The sequence below is a fragment of the Archocentrus centrarchus genome, chromosome 6 (genome assembly GCF_007364275.1).
Source record: "Archocentrus centrarchus isolate MPI-CPG fArcCen1 chromosome 6, fArcCen1, whole genome shotgun sequence".
Lineage (NCBI taxonomy): Eukaryota > Metazoa > Chordata > Actinopteri > Cichliformes > Cichlidae > Archocentrus > Archocentrus centrarchus.
In genome coordinates, this window is record NC_044351.1 from 27,673,972 (window position 1) to 27,701,278 (window position 27,307).

Genomic DNA, 27,307 nt, shown 5'->3' on the forward strand with positions numbered 1-27,307 from the left:
GTGTAATAAATCCATGAAACAAATCCTGCTCATCTCCAGTGGCTTTATTGGAAATACTGCTTTTAATTGTATCTACAACTGCCCCAAATTGGGATCCCCTCTGCCGGGGAAAGGGGACAAAGGGGAAATCAGACCACGACAGTCATTTTCTGGGCAGTGGGAGAAGGTTTTCTCCCTCTGCATGTTTCACATCCTTTTGTCACTTTAAAGTTTAAATGTGAAAGTCATTCTTAGGCCATTCTGGGGGAATATTTGATTGTGAGATGAAGCTGTTTAAGCTTTTAATAGTACATTATTCCAGTGTTTAAAATGTGCCATCTGCCCACATTGAAAATGTCTTCAGACTGCACCATGTTAACTCACTTTGCATTTATTAGGCTAAGCAGAAGTGTTTTCTGTGCTCAGCATTTTTAGTCATTTGGGGGCAGGGTTATATGTGGTGCATCTTTATCACCTTTACCACATGGAAGTGTTGGAACATTTTTATTACCCCAATGTTGATATTTAAAGTTATTATTCCTACTTCTGTCTATTTGCAACTAAACTGCTTTTTACACTGAAATAAAATGCATATTGTGTGTATAAAATTGGTGGGAGGATTTGAGGCCTGCTGGAATTGCTCTTATTCATGTTCAGAGGCCGCAGGAGCTTCTGTTGCCATTTGCTAGCTGTCTGCTGTAGCCAAGCAGGCACCCTTAGCTCATTCACAGAAGTTCTGCCACCTGTACCGTGCAATCTGTTGTGCCCCAGTATTGCACTTCTTGCTCATCCCAAGATTCACTATGCCAAGCTCAGCAGTTTATTAAAAGGCCCTAATGGGGGTTCATGGGCAGGGCATCTCTCAGAATGGTTGCTCATTTTTTGATTTGTTTTTGGGGCTGGGCATAAATCTGCCCAAACAACCCGCCCTTAGGCAAAATTGGCCTCAAATTCTCCCAACATCTAGTTAGTGTAAGGTCTGAGCAGTTATAAATCATTTTTAATGAGCACTATAAGATGGTCATGAGAAGGTTAATTTTGACAGTTGTTGTGATGGATTTTTCTTACTGTCATGATGATGAATTAAAAATGCTCCGGGATGTTTGTGCCCTTTTAGATAATGGGGGGGTAATTAATGAGAGTCTCTAATGAATATCTGTAGAGGCTTTTTGTGACCAAGCAAAAACCTGAAACAAAGGATAGAGGAAGAGTATAAATACCACACTTAGAAGAGAGTAGTGAGAGTGTGCTGTGGGTCCTGTTGCTGTTTGTTTTTTTCTCTTGCTGACTGCTAAGGCACAAACTCTGGGAGGCTTTTGTTCTGTATAACACTGTCTGCTAATAAACCCTGGTGACGAAACCTGCTCATCTCCAGTGATTTTTAAGGAGTTTGGTTCTCCTGCTGAGAAGCACCTTTGCTCCACTGGGATTGTTTTTCACCTGCTAAAAAGATAATGGGAGTGTCGAGCCACGAAACCAACAGAAGGTGATCAGTGTGTTTCACTGATTTGAATATAGAGGTAAGTGGAAATGACCACAACACTAAAGAAGAGTGTTGGGAAATCGGGATCATTTCCTCCGGTTCCCCCTGGATTGGTTGATAAAAGAAGTCAAAGGTCAGGCTTTCACTTTTGTTCTTAACCATTTATTAATCACCACACATATTACATGAAGCCCAAAGATAATGCAGAAATATATTGAATAAGCGAGCATATGAGAATGCAAACCAATATTCTCTTACTCGAGTTTAAGCGCTCCCTATCTGTCCCTCTCTCTGCCGGATCGAACGAACGAACGCACCCACCGATCCGAATAACCCCCTCTATCTTATTCCTTGATCCTTTATACTTCCTTTACCTTGCCTTATTTGGAGTTGTTTACTTTATAGTTAAGTTCCTCGGAAGATGCTAAACTCCACAGTTACCTTACAAGGAGTTGTTTTCTCTCTTTGTTCCTCTTTGCTCTTGCCTAATGATTCTATACTTATTTTCTTATACCTAATCTGCATGCATGCAGCTACTTTCTTTCTGTCTGTTCTCTGCAGGCCTCTTAACCTTCTTTCCTTTGTCAGAACAGTTCAAGTCCTGCAATGAGCTACATAAGCATTTGATCCTGCATCAGCTTTACAAATCTTATTCTCTATAGCATTGATTACAGTGAAATAATAATATTTTCCTTCAAGAGGTTTCACACTGCTCCTCAAAGACTATATGCAAATGTCTTACAGCATTTTGCATATAGTTTAGAATTCTTACTCCATGATGAATTTTGAATATTCATCTTGCTGCTTACATGTCTTTCACCCACTGAAACCTTGCAGGAGGATATGTGAAAATTCTAATATTGTACATACATAAAAACATTATCATCTGGGCCAGGTTCTAACATTAGGTAAAAACACCCCTTCAGAGTAATAATGTGCTTTTTGCTCAACACTCCAGGGACACTTTTTGCTTTTGTTTATTTGTAGAAATTCAATATAGTTATCTGCCATGTTTTTAGAGATAAGAGGCTTTTTCCTTGGAGTTTTCCTACCTTCCAAACCATATTTATCAGACTTTTCTAATTGTACTGTCATGAACATTTAACATACTGAGACCAGGAGCATCTAAGATGTAGCTTTTAATTTAATTTAATTTTTATTTTTGCAGTTTCTCTGAGCTTGTTCTGTCTGGCCTGAATGAATTTTGCTTGGCTGTGCATGCTTGGGAAAATGGGCATCTGTCTGAATGTTTCCTACGCGTGAGTAATGTTTCTCACTATAGAATCATGGACTTCAGAGTGTTTGGAAATGGCATTATACCGCTTCACAGATTGACTGGAAGAAACAATTGCTTCTTTAGGATCTTTCCTGGTGGTTTTCCTCCTTGACATTGTGTTAGCACACACTTGTATGCTCCAGACCAGCAAACTGTCAGAACATTTGCTTCACACTTGTTGATAATCAATTAATAAAACTGATTTGATTAAGGTACAAATCAACTTCTGCTATCTAGTTGTGGTATGGCCAGGGACTCTTGGGGGTCCAGGCGATGCCAGAGCGTACAAACGGACGCAGTACAAAGGTTGTATGTACACTAAACATGGTGACAGTGGAGGATTTTAGGTTTCCAAAACTCTCCAAAATTTTCTGATGTCAGCGGGAAAAGTCGCTACGTTTGTCGCCAGTCGCTTTTTGGAAATGAAAGTCACCAGCGGGGTCTGAAAAGCCGCTAAATCTAGCGACAAAGTTGCTAAGTTGGCAACACTGCCATGCTGTCGGTTCCAGCATGATTTACAGTGAAGCGGTGAGGGAGAGATATAAGTGATATTGTCTTATCTTATGTTGTGTATGAAGATATATTGATATTTCTTAAAAACCAACTACTTGCTGTCTTAATTTCTGTGGAAGGAGAAACGGTGTGGTTAATTTTTTAAATGTTTTTTTATCTGAGGTTGTTTTAACCTAATTTTAAGACCCAGTATGGACCAGGTGATTTATTTTATTATGTCCTGATATATAAATGATGTGATATCTGTATAAGAATATAAGACTCAACTCAAATGTATCCACCAATGAACTCAAATAAACAAATACCTTAGGACAGGGGTCGACAACCTGTGGCTCCGGAGCTGCATGCGGTTCATCCAGGCTTAATGTGTGGCTCTGTGTGGCTCGCAGAAGTAAATTATAAGTATCCAGTTGAAGTGCATTTTATTTTTCTCAGTTCGTTTTTTTTTGTAGTTTTAAATTGGAACATTAGTGTGATCTTGAAATATTAAAATAAAATCATTTTATTTATTTATTTTAGTTTCTCAATATATGCGTCACTCGCGGTAACGGCTACCGGCTTCCGCTAGTATTTGTGGCTTTTCCGTGTAAACCAGGTTTAAATGGCTCTTTCCGGATTACGGGTTGCCGACCCCTGCCTTAGGACAATGGCCAGGTGGGGATTTAATTCTATATGAGCAAATCAGGATTGCATGTATGCCTAAAAGTATAACATAATACACATAATAGTGACTGCTGTTGGGAAGTGATGACTCCTCCTTCTCTTTAATTCTTTTTAATCATCATTTTTGAGGATGTGTAGGATACATTTTAGGGGTCTCCACGTTCCTTTTTGACTGCAAATTAAAACCCAATTAAAACCATAGTTACCAACAAATCACAGGGTTGAGCAGGTTCTGATGCAGGCTGTTTATTAGACATCTTAGTAGCACACAAATAGTTAAAAAGACAGACAGTAGCATATGAAGACTGAGTTACACACACAGAGAAACAGAAAGGAAGAAAGAACCTGTTGATCATGCCCCGGCTTCCTCATCACTCCCTCCGACCGAGGAGAGCCCGCGCTGAGATTAAGTATGAGTCTAAATAAAATCAAACTGTCCAGATGATCCATGGCGATGAGCAAGCTCTGTTGCAAAAAGTTACTAGTACTTAGAAATATACAAACACAAAAAACAAAGGACAAAAAGCAAAAAGTAAAAGCAAGAAGCCCTCCTGGGAGGTTGTGCCTTAGTAGTTGCTGGAAAAACGGACAACCCGGACAAAGACAGTCGCTACATCTTCTCTTCTTTTTCCTCTCCTCTTCTAACTGTGGTATTTATACTCTTTCCCTTTCTTTGTCTACGATTTGTGCTGAGTCTGCACTTTGCAAACTTTCATTAGAAACTGCCATTAATTCTACTGTCATTATCTGAAAGGGCATAAACATCCCGGAGCATTTTCAATACATCAACAAGACAGTAAGAAAAATTCATCATAGTAATTGTCAGCCACCTCCTCCTTGAGGCCATCCTAAGGCACTCTTGGAGAAGGATTTACAACCCCTCACACATATGCTTGACCAGATATGAGGGAAAAGGACCAGATATGAGGGAGAAAATGAGGCCCATTTTGCCCCTGGACCTGTTGCATGGACAGATTTATACTTTCTTGATTTGCATTTCCAAAGTTTTTGGCCGTGCTACACAAGCAAGTTAGCCTACGGCTAGGTCCACTGGACAGATTTATCCCTATAACCAGTATAAATCAAAAAATGGGCAAACAGGATGACTGGTGTCCTGTACACAAACCCAAAATCGGGCAGTTTTATGAGTTGAGACCCCTTAGCATGAATTTAATGAGCAACAGGTTCATCACGGGGCTAGGGCAGAAGATGAGTATGCTCTGAGGATGGTCTGAGAGGGCCTGCTGGTGACAGCAGACTATTAGGGAGGGGTAGCAGAGCTTCTAGGGCCCTGAACACAAATAAGAGCAACTCAAACAGGCCTCAAACCTTTCTACTACACAATATGCATTTATTACATTGTGGAAAGCAGTTTAGCTGCAAATAAACAGAAGTAGGAATAATAACTTTGGTTGATAAAAATAAATCCTAACAGATGAAAAGTTAACAATTTAGTGATAATTGCTATACCACCTCTGCCTATATAATCAAGTCTGGGTCTGTCTGCCTTATGATGGGGTCCAGCTGTTACTCAGCAGGAGAGCTGACAGTGTTATTACAACTAGATTCCCTGCATTCAGACTTTCAGATGTTTGGAGTCAGTGCTTTTTAAGTGCAAGATGTTGGGAAGACTTTATTACACCATCAATCAGCTAAGGAGTCACTGTCTACTAAAAGGCTGCTCTCTTCTTCTCACCCCTTCTGTGTCCTGTGACACGGTGTGAAACAACAGAGGAGATAAAATCAACTTGTAAAAGTGACGTGAAGCAGAGACTCACACTGAAATTACACCAGTGCACATGAACCAAGTAAATAACATACATTTGATTGATGAATTTACATCTTTTTTTTTTTTTTGTCTTAAGCACTGAAGCTGTAGTCTTATATTTAGGGTCTTGTAGTAGTTTCCCTTTCAAAGTTACAAGAAATATTTACGTATGTCAACCTTGGATCTTCATATGGGAAATATAACAAAATTAAAACAGCATACGTTGCACATGCTAGTTCACTATGAAACTCAATTAGAGAAGCTACATCATGAATATGGTGTATACTTTGACTGTGATAGCTGCTATGCTTGATTAAAAAACTATGTTTTTCTGCATGCGATGGGGGTAGAATTTGGACTTTGTTAATACCTTTAATAACCTTAATAACCTCATTTCTGGAACCTGTACAACTGAACTATGAAGGAAGAGTGGAGCAGGAGATTGATAGACAGATTGGTGCAATGATGTGGACACTGTACTGGTCTTTTGTAGTGAAAGGAGAGCTGACCCCAAAGCTGTCTATTTACAGGTCAACCTATGTTTGACCGTGACCCATGGTCACGAGCTCTGGGTAGTGACTGAAAAAAGAAACAGAAATGATCTTTGCTTAAGCATGTCTAAAGCAGGAGGTAGAGTGTTAAGTTCAGTTACTTGGGAGAGACTCCAAGTAGAGCTGATATGCCTCCACATCCAAAGTAGCTAGCTGTGGTCGCTGAGGTCGTTTAGGCATGTGACCAGTATGCCTTCTGGGTGCACCCTAGGTGTTTTGGGTATATCTTAGGAAGAGGAGGAGGTAAGGAAGTGAGATCAGATATCTGGGCTGGCTGATTTTGTGATTGTTTCATTTATAATATATATTCAAGTTAGAAAAAGACCTTGATTGGTTTCATCATATAAATAAAACACAATGTTTACTCTAAATATTAATTACATAACAAACAATGCTATTGCTTCTCACAGTAACTTTAGTTAGTGGGGTCCCCAAGACCTCAAGAATAAGCAGTCCATTTGTAAATAGGATGAGGGTTACACTGGCGCCGTTGGAGAGGTTTCGTGACGCATTTCACGCATGAGTTTTTTGTTACATTTCCTGCCAATTAGCTGAAGCATTAAGTGATAAATTCCCACAACTATTATGGGACTTAACAAGGCGTCTTAAACTACACGCATATCAAACGTTCACATTATGATTAAAACTTTTGTCCCCCCCCCCCTTTTTTTTTAGCGAGGTGATTTTGTCGAGGTCCTCCTCCTCCGCCTGCTCCGGTGACGCCTACCATTCCTCAGCCTGAGCAGAGCTCGCTGCTGTGCTGCAACAGAAGTGGTGGAGTAGAAGAAATCGCGTCAGTCGCTTTTGAGACGAGCAGAAGGCTTTTTCTCGTCCTGCCGTTCCTTATATTACTTAAAACTGGATGTAATATGGATGGAAGGACGTTACTGCCGCTAAGAGGAACTATTTTGCCCAAGAAGACTCGGGTTGTTTGAAACCACTGCAGGTCAGCTGGAATTCGAGAAAGAGTAAGTTCAACAACTAGTCAAGTAGTTAATACAGAGAATACTGGGTAGGGTGCGCAGCCTTCGCATATTGAAGAAGCTGTGCGTGAGCGTATAGTAGACTACATTAAGGTTCATAATATTAAAATCCTTATTGATCACTGTCAGAACCGGATGTTACTCATTCTTGCATTTAAGAACTACGCCGCAACATTTAAACCACAAAGAGCAGCCTTTTTAGAAAGAAAGAGAAAGAAAACAACAAAAGAAAAAACGAGATATCATTTTCCCTTGACCACTTGTTAAGCACGCATGTGCCATTCAGGACCTTAAATCCTTCTCTAATTGCAACAGAAATCTGCAAAACGCTACAGATGCATGCATCTGTATACGTGATTAGCTAGCAGTTGAAGTTTTTTCGAACAACATGCTTCGAACAACATGCTTTCTTGTATTTTTTAAAATGTTTTTAAATGGTGTGTATATATCTATCTATCTATATATATCTGCCAATCTGACTTGAACTCTACTAAGCTAGACAGGCCTACACATGTATGGGCACACAACAACAGCAGATAGAGACAGATTTAAATACTAACGACATAACGACACAAAACAAAATCTGTCACTGAAATTGGATTTGAACTGTGCTGTTGTATAACCGATTGCGTCTCATCCTATTTTGCCACTGTTTAAAATTCTAATGGGAGAGGGACAAAACAGGTGATGAACTGTTCAAGCTGTTGAACTGCAGAACTCTATGTATCCGTTCTGATGGCAACAAGTATTATTGAGTACAGGATGTGGGATGGATCACACTTCCCTGTGGCCAAAAACTGAATCTAAAATGATCCTTCTGACTAACACTTTTCATTGTTGCTTAACTTAGGCGTGTTAACTTAGATTCCAACGACACAGGAAGGTTTCCAAAGCCATGTTGCTATCCCATACCTAATTATTGAATAGTGTTTGCAGTAGTAGTATTGATGTTTGATTGATTGATATATATATATATATATATATATATGGCTTAAAAGAGGATCCTCAGGTCCCTCAAGTCATGCAAGCAGTGTGTTGATAACATTTTAAAATGTTTATCTTAATTCACTATAAATGATAAAGTTAACTATGTGATTACAGTCTAATTAAACCTTTGATCTGTTTCAAAACATAATGTAAAGCAATTAAGTTATACAGGAACACAATTTTTGTGTCAGGAACTTGAGCTGAACAGTGAATTGTACTCTTTAACTTTGTAAACTTGCTAATTTAATCAAAAATAGGTGCTTTTCAGTTAATTGAGAAGGGTCTGCCAGGCTCACCCTGTTAGTGAATTCCTGGTGTACTCTAGCAGAACCTCTCATGCTGATAAGATCACTCTTCAGGTTTTCTTTCTACTAATTTAGGGCTTAAAAAGAAAAGAACTCTTAGGCAGTGGTGGTTCTAGCCTGTCTGGCACCCTGGGTGAGCGACTTCGCTGGCACCCCCCCCCCCCCCCCCCCCCCCCCCCCCCCCATAGTGATCACCGCAGCAGTGCCTACCGCACTACTCCACTTGGGGGGTAACGAGCGCCCTCTGCCTGCTGTGTGGTGCATGTAGCTTTCTGCCATGGTCTGACAGACAGGTTTTTGCAGAAGTCCCTCCCCCCCCCAACTATCACAGGCACACTCAGTTTTCTTTTAAATTTTTATTTGACAAAACATGGAAGAAACTGAAAATTACACAGCTTCTGCTTACCTTTATCTTTTGCTTGTTTCTCCTTTTCTTCTTTTCTCTTTTTTCTAAACTGCACACCTGATGGCTTTGACCTTTTCCTTTCCATTTTCCCTAATTCGCACTGAAGCGGAATAGGTTATTAGCGCTGCCCATCCCCAGGGTTGCCAGATCTGACTGATAGTTGCCAGCCCAACACAACAAAACCTCCACTGAAACTCATGTTAATATACACAGCTTTGGGTGGGTTGTTGAAATTTTGGCTGCTTTTCACCTTATTTGGTAGGTTTTTAGGAAGTTTTTATTGGAAAATTATATATCTATATAATTTTATAATTATACAGATATAGCTATATAATTTTCCAGCCCAATGTGTTCACAAGCTGCCCAATCTGGCAACACTGTGCCATCCACCAACATTTGTTGGAACTGTCTAGATTCATATCTGTGTTATTTTTTTAATCGGGATTCAGGTTCACACAAATACTGTGAATTAATGACCATATTTACAGTATTATAAATGAAATGTGCTTTGTGTTCTATCAATTGTGTGCATCTAATTTTATCAGATGCACGGGGGTGGGGGGGTGGGGGCATGCCGCCCTAGATTCATATCAGGAACCGCCACTGCTCTTAGGCACAAAAGTCAGAACATGAAAAGAGCTATTGCAAGCCATTTATTAGATGTACAAGGTCAACAAAGCACAAAAAAGAAAAAGCAAATGTTTTATTTATTTATTTTTTTTAACAGTTTAAACATATGGTAAATATGTTTACTGCTTTATTTTGATTCTACAAGCTTTTATTTCTCTTTATGAAATTTGACACTAGAGTATACAGAACCTTTTGGCAGTCTGCCTGGTTCTATGCCTCTCTCCCCAGACCTCAGGGCAGTCTTCCAACTGCAGACACGCACCTGGTAACAAGCCATTTTTTTTTTTTTTTTGACACGTTAACAACCACCAGCTCTCAAAATCTAGCCATGCATTCTCTTACGCCTATCCTTCTTAGGAGGCCTCATTGGTAGAACCACATGTATAGAGGTTTCCTACATGTGTGGGTTCCTTTTCTCTCCCTTCTGCCTTAGAGGGAATATCTTCTGCCTTGTGGTGTTTACCCAAGTTTGTATTTCAGTGGGTGGTGGGAGTCTGAGTAGGTACTGGTCTGTGTGTGTGGGCTTTTGGTAAACGTCAGTGTTGAGGCTAGGGTTTTAATGGGATCAACTTCATATTTTGTGAGTGTAAACTGCAGGCATAGATGAATATAAATTGTGAAACTGGTGAGTTTTCATTGCAGGGCGTGGTTGTGGCACCACAGCGAATTTTGATCATTCGCCATGAAATTTGATTGGCTGTCTTGCACACATACATTATTCAATCAGGATCAAACTTCTCACATGTAATAAGGGTCCGCCCTGAAAACATCTATATAGAAAATTATTTGGTTGTAGCGCCACCTAATGGGAACAGGAAATATCATGTTTTGCACTTTGAGGTACTCAAAGTACCAAGGTGGTTGAGCAGAACCATCTCAAACTTGGTCAGGAAAGCCTTAAGGACTTAGTGTTATGTCATTCCCTTCCATGCATTTCCAGCTACTCCCACCAAGTTTGCACAAAGAAGAAAAAAAAATAGAGGGAGAAATGTGTTTGAACCTTTACCCCAGAAGGGGGAAAAAAGTCCCAGCATTTTATGTTTCTGTTGGCTGGCGCCGCATGTAAAACACCGGGTCATGACTAAACACAGCAACAACTGTTGTGTCTTGATAGTGATGCTGTATAGATGTATTGAAGAAATTCTCCACCGACAGTCTTTTTGAGTAGCATAGATTTATTACAAGGAAGAGCTGTGTCGTATCGGACACTCCCGGATGTGCTCGGGAGAGACCGACAATCGTCTTCTCCCTGACGAACAGAAAGTGTCAGTTTATATACCATAGATGTTATGTTCATAACATCTGTTCAGCCAGTCCTATAGGTGAAGTCAAATGAAACAGAAAACAGATGTTATGTTCATAACATCTGTTTTCTCTTACATGTGACTTCACCTATAGGAATGAGAGAACCTTGGTATTTATATATGGTTCTTGTCTGTCTGAAACTGATATATTTGGGAACAAGCAGGCCTCTGACACTGGGCCTCTTAACTCAGGAAAGGGGCCTTACATCTAATGTCCCTCCTCAGGGAGCGGAAAAAACCATATGGAATTCCAGAGTAAATTCCAGAGAAGGGGGGGCAAAAGGAAGAAAGGGGGAAAAAAAATCGAAGAAAAGTAGATATACACACACTCACACATCCATACACACACACACACACACACACACACACACACACACACACAATTTTATTGTTTGCAGTAATGTGTGTGTATGCGCCTCTGTCATGCAATGTACTCAATAATGAGGGCAAGAAACTGCAACCATGCCCCCCGCGATCCAGAGGCAAATAGGGACCCAGGGGACCCAGGCCATCCACAGCCCAGGAGCTCAGAAGACCTGAGGCCACACATCCTGATGACAACCGTGTGCACACCCCAGAGGAGGAAGGAGGGAGACCACAGATGGAGCCCCCATGGTCAAAGGGCAAGAATCCAGAGAGCCAGAGGCGATGAGCAGCCCCCCCCCCCCCCCGGCAGGCCGGCACCTCCAGCACGAGCTGAGCACACAGCTCCTGAGGCCCAAGCGCTCGAGTTGTATTTAAAGTATGTGGTAGTAAGGCAGGAGTCTGTTGTGAAACGTTAAAGGTTTTGGCACCTTTAATATCAATCAAATTGTATAATCATTCAAAAATCAGCAACTCACAAAGTTGCAGTAGAGGTCAAAACTATTAATTCTGTTTGGGCAAAAAAGAAGTTCCTACTGCCAAATGCAGAAGTCTGACAAATTTAACTCTATAGACAGACAGCAAGATTAGATTAGAGTAAATTTGCATATGCCACAAGTACAGTGCAATGAAATGCAGATTGCATCTAACCAGAAGTACTTGAGTGGTGATTTTAAGAAAAAGAGCATATGATAACATGAGCAGTATATGTACAGAAGTGCAATAATATCTTTACAGAAGTGCTTGTCATGTCTGGCAGTTTTTGCAAAATCATGATTCAAATGCATTATTGTCCCAAACATATTTGCTTTTACAAGAAGAGCTCTCCAAGTTCTCTGTAGGCTACTTTCTTTTATTCATTCATTTTGTTTATTGTCCACAAAATATGACTAAATATGAGTTTAATTTGGAGACAGCTTTGGGGAAAATGCTTTTCCTGAACCTGGCAGTTTTTGTCTGGCGCTCCTGTAGCGCCTTCCTGAGAGCAGGGGGGTGAAAGGTCTATTTGCTGGATGGGAGGAATGTTTTGTGATGTTAGTTGCTTTCCTGAAACAAAGCTTCTTGTAGATGTCATTGATTGGGGGAAGTGAGGCTCTGGCGATGCCCTCAGCTGTTTTCACCACCTTCTCCAGCGCTTTCCGATCTGAGACAGAACAGTTCCCATACCAGACAGTAACACAGCTGGTTAGGACGCTCCCAATGGTGCAGCGATAGAAGTTCATGAGGATGTCTGAAGAGAGGTGGTTTTTCTTCAGAGTCCTCAGGAAGAACAGGCACTGGAGCAGTTGGTTATTCAGGTGAGGTCCTTGTTCCTCCAGGCCTTCTGATTTGGGTAAATGGTAATTTGTTTCTGGGTGGGTACATTGTTTATGGTGGTGGAGATGTAGTCCAGTAATGTGAAAGGGTAGTTCTCAATGTCTGTGTGGGAGTGACAGGTTGCCTGAGTATCAAACATTTGCCATGTGTTTGAACCTGTCCTGCAGCTCAGACCTCATTTACACGAGAACGTTTTCATCTGAAAATGACTAAGTTTTGATGCGTTTCAGCCTCCTGTTTACACGAGAATGGAGTGAAAACGGTAGTTTTTGAAAACGGGCTCCAGAGTGGAGCATTTTCAAAATGCTCCGGTCTCCGTTTCTGTGTAAACAGACAAAAAAAAGCTTCTTTTTTTTTTTTTTTCTTTTTGGGAAACGGGGGCACTCACACATGCGCTCTATGGTTGTGGCTCCTTTATCCCCACCTCCAGCTTGTGGCCTGGCAATAGAAACTGCAGCCTTTTCAACATCTTGCGTTTCCATGTAAATGAAGATCATTTCTGAAACGTTTCCCTGTGAGTGTGCTACTTTTTTGAAAACAAAAACGCAAAAACTGGAAACGCTCTTGTGTAAATGGGGCCTCAGAGTCTGTCCCCTCAAGCCAACCTCACTTGTCCTCACTGTTGGTTTCACACATTGAATGAGAAAAAGAGAGTGGTGGTGGTGGGGGTGTAGCTTTGTAAGCTCCAGCTATATAGGAATAGACCGGATCCAAGCCTTGAAATTAATCTAGTTGAGTCACCCCATCTCCCCCCCTAGACTCCTCGCTGCATGCTACAGGTGGAACTGCCAAAGTCGTATGGCTGCTGTCAGCGTCCAGCAAGCTGCCAAAGTTAAATACCTTGTCAAACTAATTCAGCGGTTTATCTGCATATATTTCTTCTGCTGCTTTACTGCAGTCAGTGTGTACATAATGGTTGATTTGATTAAGACCTCTGACTAGATTTATAACAGTAAAGGTTTTAATAGATTGCAGTAACATGTGCTGCTGTTGTGGATGCTAGAAAAATATTTTAGCTCCATGTTAAAACGCTTGCACCCTGGAGCTGTAACGTCAGCTCTGGATGGGTACGTTAGTGTGTCGTAGATACCTGTTAATGTTTATACAGTAATGTTTCTGTTAGTTTACCTGTTGGAAACAAGGTCTCACGGATGATGTTTGCTAAGCCCCACCATTTCAGTTATGTTAGCCAACGAATGAAGGACAATAAGAGCAGCTACATTGGCTACTTTTTTTTTTTTTTTCTCACATTATTATTAGCTTTCATTCTGACTAGTAAGCCTCCTCATGAACGGAATCGTCTGTAAACTTTTCAGGTGTTTCCATCTCTCTATTTTCTTCCTTTTCAGTTGTTTTGCACGGAAAAATATTTTTGATTTAAATTGAAGTCTTATTTGAACTTTTGGACAGAGACCATTTTTTATACAGGGGAAGGCACGCGGGCAAATTGGTGACAGGCCGGGACTTGAGCCCATGCCGCCCACACCGCAACATGGCATATATATGAGGTTGCTGGCTTCACCACTAAGCTACCTGGGCGCCCTGTTTATTTGATATTTATTGTGATGTTCACATTAATGTTAAAAATACAGTTGATTAGTTTCAAATTCCTATTTTTATGGGTCATTATTTTTAATTGTGAGAAGAGACAATAAAGTGATGTTAACAGGTGGGCAGGCTTGAACAGGTGAGGTAAGGTTGAAATAATCGTTGACTAGTCGATAAAATAATTGATAATCTTTAGTTGCAGCCCTGCTTGACTGGTGTTGCCCAGAGATCATATGTGAAAATGGCCATGTGCTTACTATGTATAATCTAAGACAATCAAGCAGTTTGTTAATTTTCCAAAATAAAAGTCCAAATCTTACATTATTCATTCATATTTTCTATAGTGTTTAAACCCGATCATGATCTGAAATTGAAACATTTTAACAAAACCAGCAGTAGTTTTAACTAAGTATTACCAGCTCTAGTTGATGCTTACATCAACAGGTATTCTACCAAGTCTCCAAATTTTATTAAGAATTTCAAAGTGTGGCACAGGTCTGCTAAGGAAGAAAAAAATAGGTTTAGACAGCCCAAGTATTATTTCTAACCCGTCGCATATTAAAAGTTTCAACTTCAGTGCACTAACACACACTTGTGCGTGCACACACACACTCACAGTGACTATTGAAGCCTCTTGGCCAGGTCATGTCTGTAAATGAGAATTGGTTCTCAAACATTTCCCATGGTAAAATAGGTTAAAAAATTTAAAAATGAGTCTTTTGTAAAAAGAACAGGTATTTCTGCAGTTTAACCTTAAAGAAACAGTGTTTTCAGCCTTACAGTTTGGCGCTTCATATCTTTATTTTCTGCTGAGTTCTGTCAAAAGGTGGTGGTATAGAGTCAGCAAAAAATAAATAATTAAAATCAGGACTCAATCAACTGATAACACATTCATATCTCTTTGACAAAAAGCTCATATTGGCTGATACAATTCAATTAAATTTTATTTATATAGTGCCAAATCACAGCAGTCACCTCAAGGCACTTTATATTGTAAGGTAAAGACCCTACAATAACTAGGGCTGCAATAATTAAACAAGTAACTCAAATAACTTGATTATGAAAAATCATCAATGCAAATACCTTGCTTCGATGCTTTGTTGAATCCACACAACCATGTGATGTGCATGTTTCTCACACAGGATTTGTACTGAAGCACAGCGTGCTTTCGTTTCACGCAGTGATGCTGCCATGGACGGAAAACTCTGCTTTGCACAGTCTGCATTCAGCTTTATTTTTGTTGTCTGTGAAATGCTCCCACACCTTTGACCGTCTCTATTTTCCTTCATTTTCGTCACCCGCATCTCTCTTCCACTAGCCCTATATTGTTCATGTTATGTTCTTCTTCGTTGGTATTGTTGTTATTGGCAGACAACGGAGGCAATACTGCCCCATTTCTACCTGTAGTGTATTGCAATTACAAAATCACATGATAACCAGAAGAAAAAGGATGGATGGGTTATAAAATATGATTCCATGTCGACTAATTTTTGTAGTCGACGTCATCGATTACATCAATGAATCGATGCAGCCCTACAGTAAAGCCTTCTTGTTAGATGCATTCTCACTACTGATGTACTCTGCTAAATGAGGTTGGCACGTTAACTATGTCAGCAACTTGCTGGCTGTAATTTCTTGGAACAGTTACAGTTGTGGTCAGAAGTTTACATACACTAAATACAGTATTATGATTAAGACCTTGTCTGTTCCAAGGCCAAATGGTCAGGGTTGGAAGTGTAATATTTATATAATCTGAATGTTCAAAGGTGTGTTGTCTTCATAAATATTAGGGATGGCACGATACCACTTTTTTATGTCCGATACCGATACCAACATTTTACATTTGGATATCGGCCGATACCGATATAAATCCGATATTTAAAATTGATCCAGGCATTTAAAAATATATATAAAAAAAGAAGTCAACAGTCTCTCACACAACAAAATCAAAGTCTTTTAGTTGTCCCACATACAAGACTAAGGACCAGGGCGGGCAGAGCTTTTTAGGAAGTGGCACCAAAGCTCTGGAACTGTTTACCACTCCAGCTCCATTTAGCTGACTCTGTGGCATCATTTAAAAAATAGTTGAAAACTTTTCTGTTTAACCAGGCTTTCTGGTTTCTGACTTTATTTTTATTCTTTTTCTTTTAATATGGTAATGTTATGTTTTTAACATAGTGTTTTCTGGGGGTAGGGGGTGATATTGTGTTTTAATTATTGTACAGCGCTTTTCTATTTGTGAAAAACGCTATATAAATAAACTTTACTTACAACAACTATCATCTAGGGCTGCATAAAACGATTATTTTAGTAATCGAGTATTCTATCGATTATTCCAGCGATTAATCGAGTAATCGGATAAGAAATACTTTTTTTTATTAACAGTTTATCTGCATATTTTAACTTCCGTAATGCAGTTTCTCGCCATGTGAACAAACAGCGGTGAATGGAGCAGCTACAAAGTTCTCTTTTCTTCACCTTAACACTTGCTGATCAGGTGCTTGATGAAGGACCTCCAGCTGTTTCACAGATTTAATGGTGGTTACTAAAAGAAAAAGCTGCTGTTTTGGACGCTGGAAAAATGTTTCCTTTTTCACTACTTGAGCTCACCGTCACAGCTTCGCCTCTTTGCGCTTGCGCAGTTAAAACCGCTGCCTGCTATGAGTGTTTTGAAAAACTAGTGGCTGCGGGAGCCATGGCGCATGTGTGAGTAATGGTGTAATGCTTTGTATTCACAAGCATTCTCGAAAATACGTTTCTACTGCAGGTCTATATTTAGTCACTAATAAGGGATTAAAGTATAAAAAATATTTTGAAGGAGCCTCCCGGTCCTGGGGGGCGGGCCTTCCGGTACCGAACCATCGCTAGTGCTAATAGCCCGCGCTCGCTAGCAAACCATTTCTGGTAGCTACAGCTGAAGTAAAGACAAAAATAGCAGCTGAAATTCTCAGCGAGCACAACACACACAGACACACAGAGAGCAGTGGAGGCGTGGAAATGCATGTCAGCGACAGTTGCCACCCGTCCCGTAAAGTACGGAACCCCGCATGTTACAGAGCCGTATTCCACGGAGTCCCGTAACATACGGGGTTCTGTATTTTACGAGACAGGTGGCAACTCTAGTGATGATCCACTCTGTGTTAAATGAAATCCATCGCAGCGACGGAGAGCTTTTTAGAATGTGTGCTTGTGTATACGTGAGTGATTCACACTCCAGTCCAGTAGGTGGCGGTAATGCAGTTCTATGTTGGTTTGCCAGCCCCCAATAAACCCACAAAATAACGTCAGCACTAATGCTGCTAATGCTAGTGAGGAGCGCCGCTTACACCGAGACAGCTGAGCGCTGCAGAGTTTAAACGAAGCATCGACACATTTGTGTCGATAAATTTTTAGAATCGATTTAATCGAGTTAATCGATGAATCGTTGCAGCCCTACTATCACCTGAATCCTGTTGCTTCTGTGTGAGAAGGTGATGCTTATGGCATGTTGCAAATTTCATTAGGGCTGCAACTATCGATTATTTTAGCAATTGTGTATTCTATTTATATTGATTACCCAAGTAACTGGATAAGATATACTGTTTTTTCATATTAACAGTTCATCTGCATATTTTAACTTCCATACTGCAGTTTTTCCCTGTGTGAAGTTCTCTTTTCTTCACTTACTGATCAGGTGGTTGATGAAGGACCTCCAGCTGTTTCCCAGTAAAGGTTTAATGGAGGTTACAGGGACGAAAAGGCTTCTTTTGGACACTAGAAAAACATTTCCTTCTGCTCCATCTGAGCGCGCTGGCTCCGCCTCTTTGCGCTTGTGCAGACAGACTGCACGTAAATCAGCTGACTGCTGCTGTTGCGTCATCAGTGTTCACGGGAAAAACTAGGGGCTGCGTGAGCGCAATCTTGTAATGCTTTATATTTACAAGCATTCTCCTAAATACGTTTCTACTGCAGGTCTATATTTATTCACAAATCACGGATTAAAGCAGGGCTATTCAATTAGCGGCCCGGGGGCCACATCCGGCCTGCGGACTCCCTTTGACTGGCCCACCCCCCGACTGACCCAATGTAAGCTGCAAAAACGCAATTAAATCATATTTGCTGTGATTTAATTGAATCATATTTCGCCCTTCCTCTTGTACTTGAACGCACTGCTTCCGGTATCATAGCAACGCCAGCCCAGAATACTCTCTCCAAGTACGACAACCGCGAAAATATGTCACTGACAGGTCAAAAACATAAAATTGACAATGAAAATCGCCATTTTAACCCTGCTTGGACTGATAAATGTGTTTATTTTACCCCAAAGACTGCACTCTAAGACTGAACGCATTAAGTCAACATTACTTTGAATATGCAGAAGACGCTTTAATTTTACAGTTATTAAATGTTCACTTGGTGCAGTTTCTTTTGTTGAAATATTTAATGCACTGCCTCAGTTGGCCATTCTAGTTCAACAAATGCACTTTTGCAAATACATATAAAATGTTATAGAAGACTTTACTGTTGCAAAAGGTTGTATTATTACATTGTTTTGTTTTTTAATTAAACATATGTGTGGTGAAATTTGCCTTGTTAAAAATATTCTAGTCAAGGTTTGGGCCAAATGTTAAAATTTGCAATGCACTTGAATTATTTTGCTCATCAATAAATGATGCAGTATAAAGCCTTTATTGTGAATTCTTTTATTTATTTTTATGATTTAGTTCAATTGGTAACATATTTAGAGTTAAGTCTCAAGAAATAATGTAAGTAGGGGTCTTCGGCCCAGTGGCATCTCAAAATTTTCAAATCTGGCCCAGAAGAAAAGTAATTGAATAGGCCTGGATTAAAGTATCAAAAATATTTTGATGGGGAAGGGGTTCTTCCGGTACCGGACGGTCACTAGTGCTAATAGCTGCGCTCGCTAGCAGTATGTCCGGGAGCTGAGGTAGAGAAAAAAATAACAGCTGATTCTCAGCACAGCGAGCACAACACACAAACAAGGCAGAGAGCGGTGGAGGCGGAAAAACATGTCAGCGATGATCACACAGTGTCAAAGGGAATCCGTCACAGCGACGGAGGATCTGAGGGGGTAGTTTTCTAACTCCTGATTCCCCCACTCAATTCCAGTAGGTGGCGGTAATGCAGCTCTAAGCTGGTTTGGTCAACCACAAACCCACAAGAAGAAGAAGACAACTGAGCCCTGTAATGCAGTTAATGTGAGCGAAACGTTATTTAATGTATCGGTTTACCTTTTTTTATTTCTTTCCGATATCCGATCCAGTAATTTAGGCCAGTATCAGACCGATACCGATACTGAATATCGGATCGGCGCATCCCTAACAAATATTAGCTGAATGTTTATGTTTAAGATGCAAGTCACCTTAAACCTATTCAAAAGAAAATAGACATGTTCAGTTTTGTAATTTAAAATGTTTTACACATGTTAATAAACATATTTTCATTTCCCCTTTTCAGGAGCATTACCATTTGAACCTACTACAAGGCTTAACGGATGATGAAAATGCAATCCTGCGGCCTGACAAATGGACAACACCAACAGATTAGACCAGCCTCACAACCCTCACAAGCTGGTCCTCCTCGTCTTCATGAGCCAATGACAAATTGCCAATCTTGGACTGGAAATAACACATTTCACTATGCAGCAAGAAATGTAGGAGTCCAAAATGCACATGGTGGACATTTCCCTTTGCATAATGGAGCTTATTCTAACAGACAAGTGTCAAATTTGCAGACTTCCGCAGGCACTTATCAGGGGGCTTCTTCTCAGACTGGTGGAGGCGATAGTAATGACTATTATTTCAGGTTGTTACTCAACAGTCTTCAGAATTCATCAGCTAATTCACAGAGTGGAAACCCATGTTTGCCAGCCTCGGGATTTCAAGTTCCCGCTCTGCAAGACTTTCATCAGAATTCATCAACCCAGAGTCTACCGAACCAGATCAACTCAAATGCTACATATCTCCAGAAAGACATGTCAGCAAATTGGAAATGGCCCGTGGCAGTTAATGAGAAACAAACAATGGGGACACAAGATGGTAGAACTGTGACGGATTTCCAAAATGTTAGGGTTCAGACGGGCATGCAGCAAAATGTTATTGGAGCCTTGACAAAACCTATTTCCGCATACTCTACAACAGCTACATCACTTGCACCTGAACAGGCTTTATGCACCAGCACAGTATCTGCCTCTGAACACTCTGTATACTCTGTGCAGGTTGTCAGTAGTCAGGTTCATGGACAAAAGGACACTCAGCATGGATTCTCTGTCAACTTACCGAGTTATTATACGGTGACCTCTCAGCCTTTAGGAAACAAAAACGTCGCCACACACACACCGTCAAATGCACAGAATTCTTACCTTTCCAGCACAAGCCAGAAAACTCAGCAATACCCAGTTCAGCAATCCTTAACCCACAATAGTGGGATCAAGGTCGTCAACTCAAGTCACTCAAATTCACATAAAGAGCATGAAACTGTTCTCCTCTTGGCAAAAAAAAGAGAGCTTCCCAGAAGTCCTTTTACACAACAGCACGTGCCCAGGCACATGTTAAGTGCAAGTAGTTTATGTAATTCAAACACTCCTGGCTCTGATGGTTGTCCCCCTCCTCCTCCGTACAGTAGTTCAAATTACAGAAAGCAGCAGTCTGTCAGAACCACCACAAAGACCTTGCCTTATCAATGTAATATGCAGCCTGGGACTTCGGTTGTCTCTAAAAATTGTAATAACTTGAATGCCATCCAGTTCTTGCAATGCCAGTCTGGGCAGTCTTTGCCTAAAACCACTCAGAGTGTAAGGTCAGTAACACAGCACAGTGTAAGGCCACCCCTTCAGCAAAACTCTGTACCAAATATTATTCATGCCTCAACTGCAGGAAATGGAAGTGGCATAAATAAGTCAAATGATGCATTTCTTCCTAACAAAAAGTATAGCCGAATTGGATTGTTGAGTGACTCATCTCTGCCGATGCCATTGACTGAGAACATTTCACCACAGGGAAACGAGACTCAATCATCTGTAGCAGGTGGTTTTGAGATGCCATCAATCCAGCAAAACAATAGCTCTGTTCTTTCATCACCTGGACACACAGGCACCAAAGCTGTTGCTGTTGTACAACCACTGCCATCACTGGAAAGTCACATTCCCAATAGTCATGCTTCTTGTGATTCCATATCAGGTGACTCGTTAAACAACCCTGAGAAAATATTTATTTCACAGGCTACAGCAATCAACAGAGAGGCTACATATTTGAAGGACTGTGAAGCCTCTTCGCAAACTTTAGATTCAGGGACCCAAAACACAAGGAAACAACCTGAATGTGATGTTAATGTTGTGCAAGTGCAAAACTCAGTACCATCTGCAGTACCAGTAAGCCAAAACTGTCCTAAAGACCAAAGTAGGATGGAAACACTTTCAACATCACAGGGGTCTGACCTTTCCTCACTCCCAACAACCCCGTGGACTGCAGAGGCACTAATAAATTTAATAAGATATACCGAAAAAGCCCAGAAAGAGCCTGATGATTTGAAAGAGTGTAACCCTACAAAAAATATATTAGACTTGTTTTGGGATGGCAAACTCAAAACATTACACACTTCACGCACATCAGGTTTGCTCAAGGATTTATTTGCAGACGTTAAGAACTTCTGCCAAAGTTATTTTAAAAAAGGCTCTGTTGTACTGTGGCAGGTAAATGGCAATTTTGAGGAGCAAATGAAAAATTACCATGTCCTCAAAGATGATGAAGTCTTTTCAGAATTGCCTTACAAATCATCATGGTTAAATGTCAGTAAGCAGTTAGATGAAATAGACAAAGAATTTGGCTTCCCGTGGACTTTGAACTATCACATTCCCATGCTTGAGAGTAGCCAGAAAGAAATCCAGACAGAAAGCCAGAAAGATCAGGTGAACACCAACAACAGTATTCCTGCATTTGTAAGCAAGGTGCCAACCAAGGTCTTGCCACCAATACATTTTGAACCTGTGAACTCAGGTGAAGAAAAAGAAGCCACCACACTTGAAGCCCCCTCAAGTCAAAATGCTTCCCCTAATAAGACCGATGATGCCAGTGACCCATGTCTATTATTGAAAATCCAAGTTTTGCCTCCAGAAGAGGCCAAACATTTCTATGAGCAACAACCAGATGAGATGCCACAAAGTATGGATACAGATAGTCAGGCAGAGATGATCAGGAGTAGTTCCATGGAGAGTGAGACACCTGATGATACTGAGACCACATCAAGTGAATCAAAAGAAGAGACAGGGGAAATCGGTCTGACTAAAGAGATTTGCTGTCTTGCCAAGCTGGTGGAAATGGTTTCAGGATCAAGCACACATTCTCTGTGTAAATGCCAGGACCAGGAAGAGCAAAATTATGAAGACAGCACCAGTAAGATCCTTGATAATGGTGAGACTGTTGAGCTAAAGCACAATAACCAGTTTGAGATTATTCCTGGCAGCAAGTTTTACCCTGCAATGGAAGGAGAGGATCTAGTACAGGGCAAAGAGGACATTGGCAATCAAATTTTGGTATTTAGTGGTTCTGAGCTTTGTAGCACTCCCAGTCAAATGATTGACTTAACCAAAGATGACCAACCTGAGTCTTCTAAACAAAACCCCCAGAACACTTCCCAAAAAGCCGATAGTAGCCATTCAGACATTATATTCATAAGTGATGATGAAGCTCTCTCCAACAGCAAAAATGAAATTCTTAGCCAGGCGACATATCTTGCCATAAAGACATCTGAATGTGAAGATGAGTGTGGACAAGAACAACTGAAGTCTACAGAAACTAAGCAGTCGGGCGCTTCAGTCAGTGACAAAGCTGAAACTGAGAAATTCAGTAGTGCTGAGAGTGAAATTGTCATCCAGGTATTGGATCCTTTCAGGAGCTGTGAAGAAGCTCCAGATGTGGCAGCCTCCTCTTTGGAAACCAAAGGACAAACTGCTAAGAGTGACTTTAAGGCATCTTTCAGCCAATGTGTTGAACATAAAAAAACTAAAAGAAAACACGAGCCACTCGAATGTCATGATGAATTAGGTCCACCCCAAAAGGAATCGAAGAAATACAATTCCTCCGTTGATCTGAATTTACAGCATGCCCTTGATGGTGTTTCAAAATGTGACAAAGAGCTTGTTGGTGACCGTTCAAAAAGAACTGTTGAACTAGTGCTGTTTGGCTCAGCTCAACAAGACAGGCATGCTTTATCTGACAGTAAACAGACCCATTCACCATCTCTAAAGGAAGTGTCTAATGCAGCACGGAGGCCTCCAGAAGTTCTTACAGTGAATCTCAACACTTCGAGTAGCAAATCCTGTGAAGCTGTCTACACAGGGAGTTATTCTGTCAAACAACAGATTCACGAAAAATGGTGGAGAAGTTTTCAACCAACTAAGGCTATGTACAGAAACAAACTGAAAAGGCTTAAATGCCGTTCTGACTCTATACCTGGACCAAGGCTCAAGAATGATAAGCTGTCAGTTTCATCTAAAATGAAAGTCTTTGATGGAAAATCCAAACGCTCCCAGAGTCTGAAGATGGAGAGGTCCCACATTAAGAGGCTTGGACAGGAGAACGGTGTTTTAAAATTCAGTGTTCTGCCCAGTAACTTCAACTTCAAAGATGGAGCCAGTGGGAGAAAGGAATTCACCGATCCTGTTTCAGGTAAATATTGGGAGATATTAGGGTAGTACTACAGTTATTCTGGCATTTCCTGCTGAGTATCTACATAAAGCCAAATATTATGTGCACTCTGTTAATATATTATGTGTGGGGCATCTAAGTTTTCCTTCATGCCACATTCTTGGCTTTGAACATGGTGAAAATGCATAGTACTCAGCCTCCTCTGATGGGAGATGATTTGGCAGGGGAGTGAGATACTGGAGTCTTACAGGTCAAAGTGACCCGTTAACGGTGGTAAATAAGCAAACTGGAAAGTACCAGTTTTCTTAGCTGAACAATGGCAAAGGATGAGCTCATCAGTGGAATTATACAGAAAGGGTGGGATTAGTGGACCACTCCCTATTATAAAAGTGAGAACCCTGGAGGGTTGTGTGTGTGTGTGTGTGTGTCTGTGTGTCTGTCTGTCTGTGTCTTCTTCAGTTGTGTCTGAGTCTTTGCATCTTATGTTTACGCTTTGAGTTTATTAAAACTGTCATTCAATAAACTATATCTGTAATTTGAAGTTGCATCTCCAGTGGATTTCGCATGCTTTAGATTGGCAATAGTTTGAGAATTTAGCCTGGTGAATAAACGTGGTCTTCAACTTAAGCTTTTTGACACAACAGAGCCTCAGTAACTCCCCTCAGGGACTAGAAACCTTTGGGCAAACTAGGTGCATTTCCACTGCAGGGCCAGTAACCTCCTGGGGTGGGACTCACCAAGTATTTCTGATTGGCTGAGAATGCATAGGATTTTGTTCATCTCATGGTCAGTTTCTGCTAGAATCATTTTGCTTAGCTGCCCTTCCTCTTCAGAAAGCTGAGTGCAGAGATAAAGTGTTGCAAAGTTCACTGGACCCACGAGGAGGCCCAATAATTTTGCAGTACCCTTGCGGTGACAGTTGTGATTTGGTGCTACGTGAATAAAATTGAATCAGTTCTGAGACAGAGTGGTCTGTATTTTGAGCATTTTGAATATGACTTGCTGGTATTTCTTATTTAGTCTCAAGTCTCAAGGACTTTCATTTCAAAATAACAAAATAAAAGTGGTGATAAGCATTAGCATGCTCACTGTTCTGTATTATGTGCCATCATTGTTGTTTCATAATCTTTTGGATTGCTGCTACCTGTTGGAATGGTACACTATTTTTATTTTTGTTTCTCAGCTGAGTCTTAACTGCTTTACATTGTATGTTCACATAAGCAATCAAAACACTCTCTCCCTGTACAAAAGTCTTTATTTCCCACAGAGGGTGCATTATCTAGAAGAATGGACCTGTGAATCATGCACATTTAAATATGTAAAAATAGAAAATTTCTCTCTATCATAAATAAAGTGACTGAAAAAAAATTATGGAACAATTTTGTTTAAGGAATTTTTGAACATCCCTTTTTAAGAGAGTCTGCCCTCTTTACAGATCCAGATTTTAAAGAAAAGGACCAGAACCTCAAGACAGATGTCACAATGCCAAAAGGTAACAAATACAAGTGACACAGGGATCAGTTCTTATTCTGTCTCTTTAAAAATGTTAATATTTAGGCTGTTTTGTGTCTAATGGTTTTTAATAAACTACATCATAGGTATATGGTGTCCGAGTCCTAAGAAGAATTATAGCCCTCTACGCATTCCTAAGACCTTCGGCCTCTTCCACGAATATCAGAAGAAATACAAGGAGCGTTCATCAAAGGATAAATAATGTGACAGATTTTTCTTTTCTCCTCAGGGAATTTTTTTCATTTGAAACATCTACTACAAAGATTGCTACTAAAACTATGCCTTTTGTCTGTTTGTACTGTGTGTATATATAAGCAATACATTAGGAGGCTGTGCCAGTTTTTGGAAACAGCTGTTTGTGGTTGTTTACATGCTTGTAAAAAATGCTGCAGTCATGCATCACGTATAGTTACTGACTGCCCTTTTGAGACATGTGAACTGTGACTCAGTGGACTTTACAAGTCTGTTAAAGTGTAGTGCGCGCGCACGCACACACGTGCGCCTGCATGCAGACTTGTGTTCATTCAGTCAGTAAGCCAACATGTTCAAAAGAACTAAAGCTGTACATATCTAAAAGGGTTTTTTCAAAACATTTTATACAAAGAAACCCTCCACATGTAACGTTTACACTTTGTATTTTTACTTGGTTTTTCTACACTTGCAGTATTTGCATTTAAACTTTTTTTTAACCAATAAATTATCTCTTTTTTTTTACATATGTTTTAAATACCTTTTATTAGTTCATACATAGATTGATATAAGTTGAAAATTGTGTTTAAAGAGCATTAGAGGAAAACAGCCTGCCTCCTGGCAAAATGATTGTTAATCTAAAACAAACTCCAAAAATGAGAGGACACTGAAGTGGTAACTGTTGGTTAATTTCATTCCTTGCAGCTGTCCTCTTTGCTCATCTGTTATCTCAATACATTCAACTGTCTTGTAACTAAGCTGTTGTATTGTTATTAATACCAAATCAAAAGGGTTTATGCAAGTCTTTCTGATTTTATTGAAGCATGAGCAGATGTAGCCTTTTCAGAAACTGCAAACCTAAAGCACAGCTTACCCTAAAGCAGTTTGAGGCTACAAATTTAAACATAGTCACTGAGTGACTTTTACTTCAGTGGTTTTATTTCATGTTCAGCTGCTTCGATACTCTGTAACCATATCATTCAATAGTATTCAATCACTTTATTACCTGGAATATTAAAACAAATTGAAGATAAATATTAAATGAATAGACTACTGCATTCAAACCCTTAGCATTGACCTTGGGCAGCTGTTTCCTTCCTTGGTAATCATTTCTTCACTGCTGCTTTTACTGTGTTGCTTTTTTTTTTTTAAATCTTCTCCTTCAATGGAGCCTCGGAGTTTCCCATCCCAGGATTAAAGCTTGTGTTTTTTTTTTTTTTTTTGTTTGTTTTTTTTTAAACCTGTTTTCTGGAATTGGCCCTAGCTGTCAATTCTTATCAGCACCAGATGTGGCCCTGCACCACTTCAGAATGCTAAAAACAACTAACGACATTGCTGTTCAAACAGTAATAATTTATGGGCTTGTCAGAACTCTCCTAAGGGGACTTTTGTATGTATGACAAGACTGATTCTTGACTCCCCAGTTCTTAATCCAGGACTACAAACACTGCACTCATGCAATTGTAGTGTCTGTAATTGTTAAAGCCACATTAACAGATCTGTCTGAAATGACACAATAATCTAAAGTTTCATTGTGAGAGTCACAGCCTCTTACTTTCAGATTCATTTCTGTAACACCACCTGGTAAACTTCCATTCAGTGATGAGATGTTGCTGGTTGAGAAACTGTTCTTCCCTGTTAAAGTTCCATCAAACTAGCAGATGATGCTTTCGCCATCTGTTTAAACTTTCTGAATATTTCTGTTTTGCTTTTGTTGCCAGCTCTCATCAGCCTTCACAGTATTCTGTTTTCTGTTTATTTGTATTGTAGTTCATAGAAATAAATTTTTACTGGTTCAGCTTTGCCTCTCATTGTTCATCTTAAATACGAAACAAATATAAAAAAAAATCTAAAATTATATAACATGCATAAACCTTTAGACTAAT

The 27,307-nt window shown here is 40.1% G+C and overlaps 1 protein-coding gene across 1 annotated transcript; it reads left to right on the forward strand.

Annotated features, from left to right (window-relative positions):
* The first annotated feature begins 1,448 nt into the window (after positions 1-1,448).
* Positions 1,449-27,219, forward strand: amn1 (antagonist of mitotic exit network 1 homolog (S. cerevisiae)). Its single transcript, XM_030730528.1, has 5 exons — positions 1,449-1,499; positions 6,909-7,201; positions 19,534-23,741; positions 25,156-25,212; positions 25,319-27,219. The coding sequence occupies exons 3-5, from the start codon at positions 19,571-19,573 to the stop codon at positions 25,432-25,434; spliced, it is 4,344 nt and encodes a 1,447-aa protein (XP_030586388.1). The 5' UTR covers positions 1,449-1,499; positions 6,909-7,201; positions 19,534-19,570; the 3' UTR covers positions 25,435-27,219.
* The last annotated feature ends 88 nt before the right edge of the window (positions 27,220-27,307 follow it).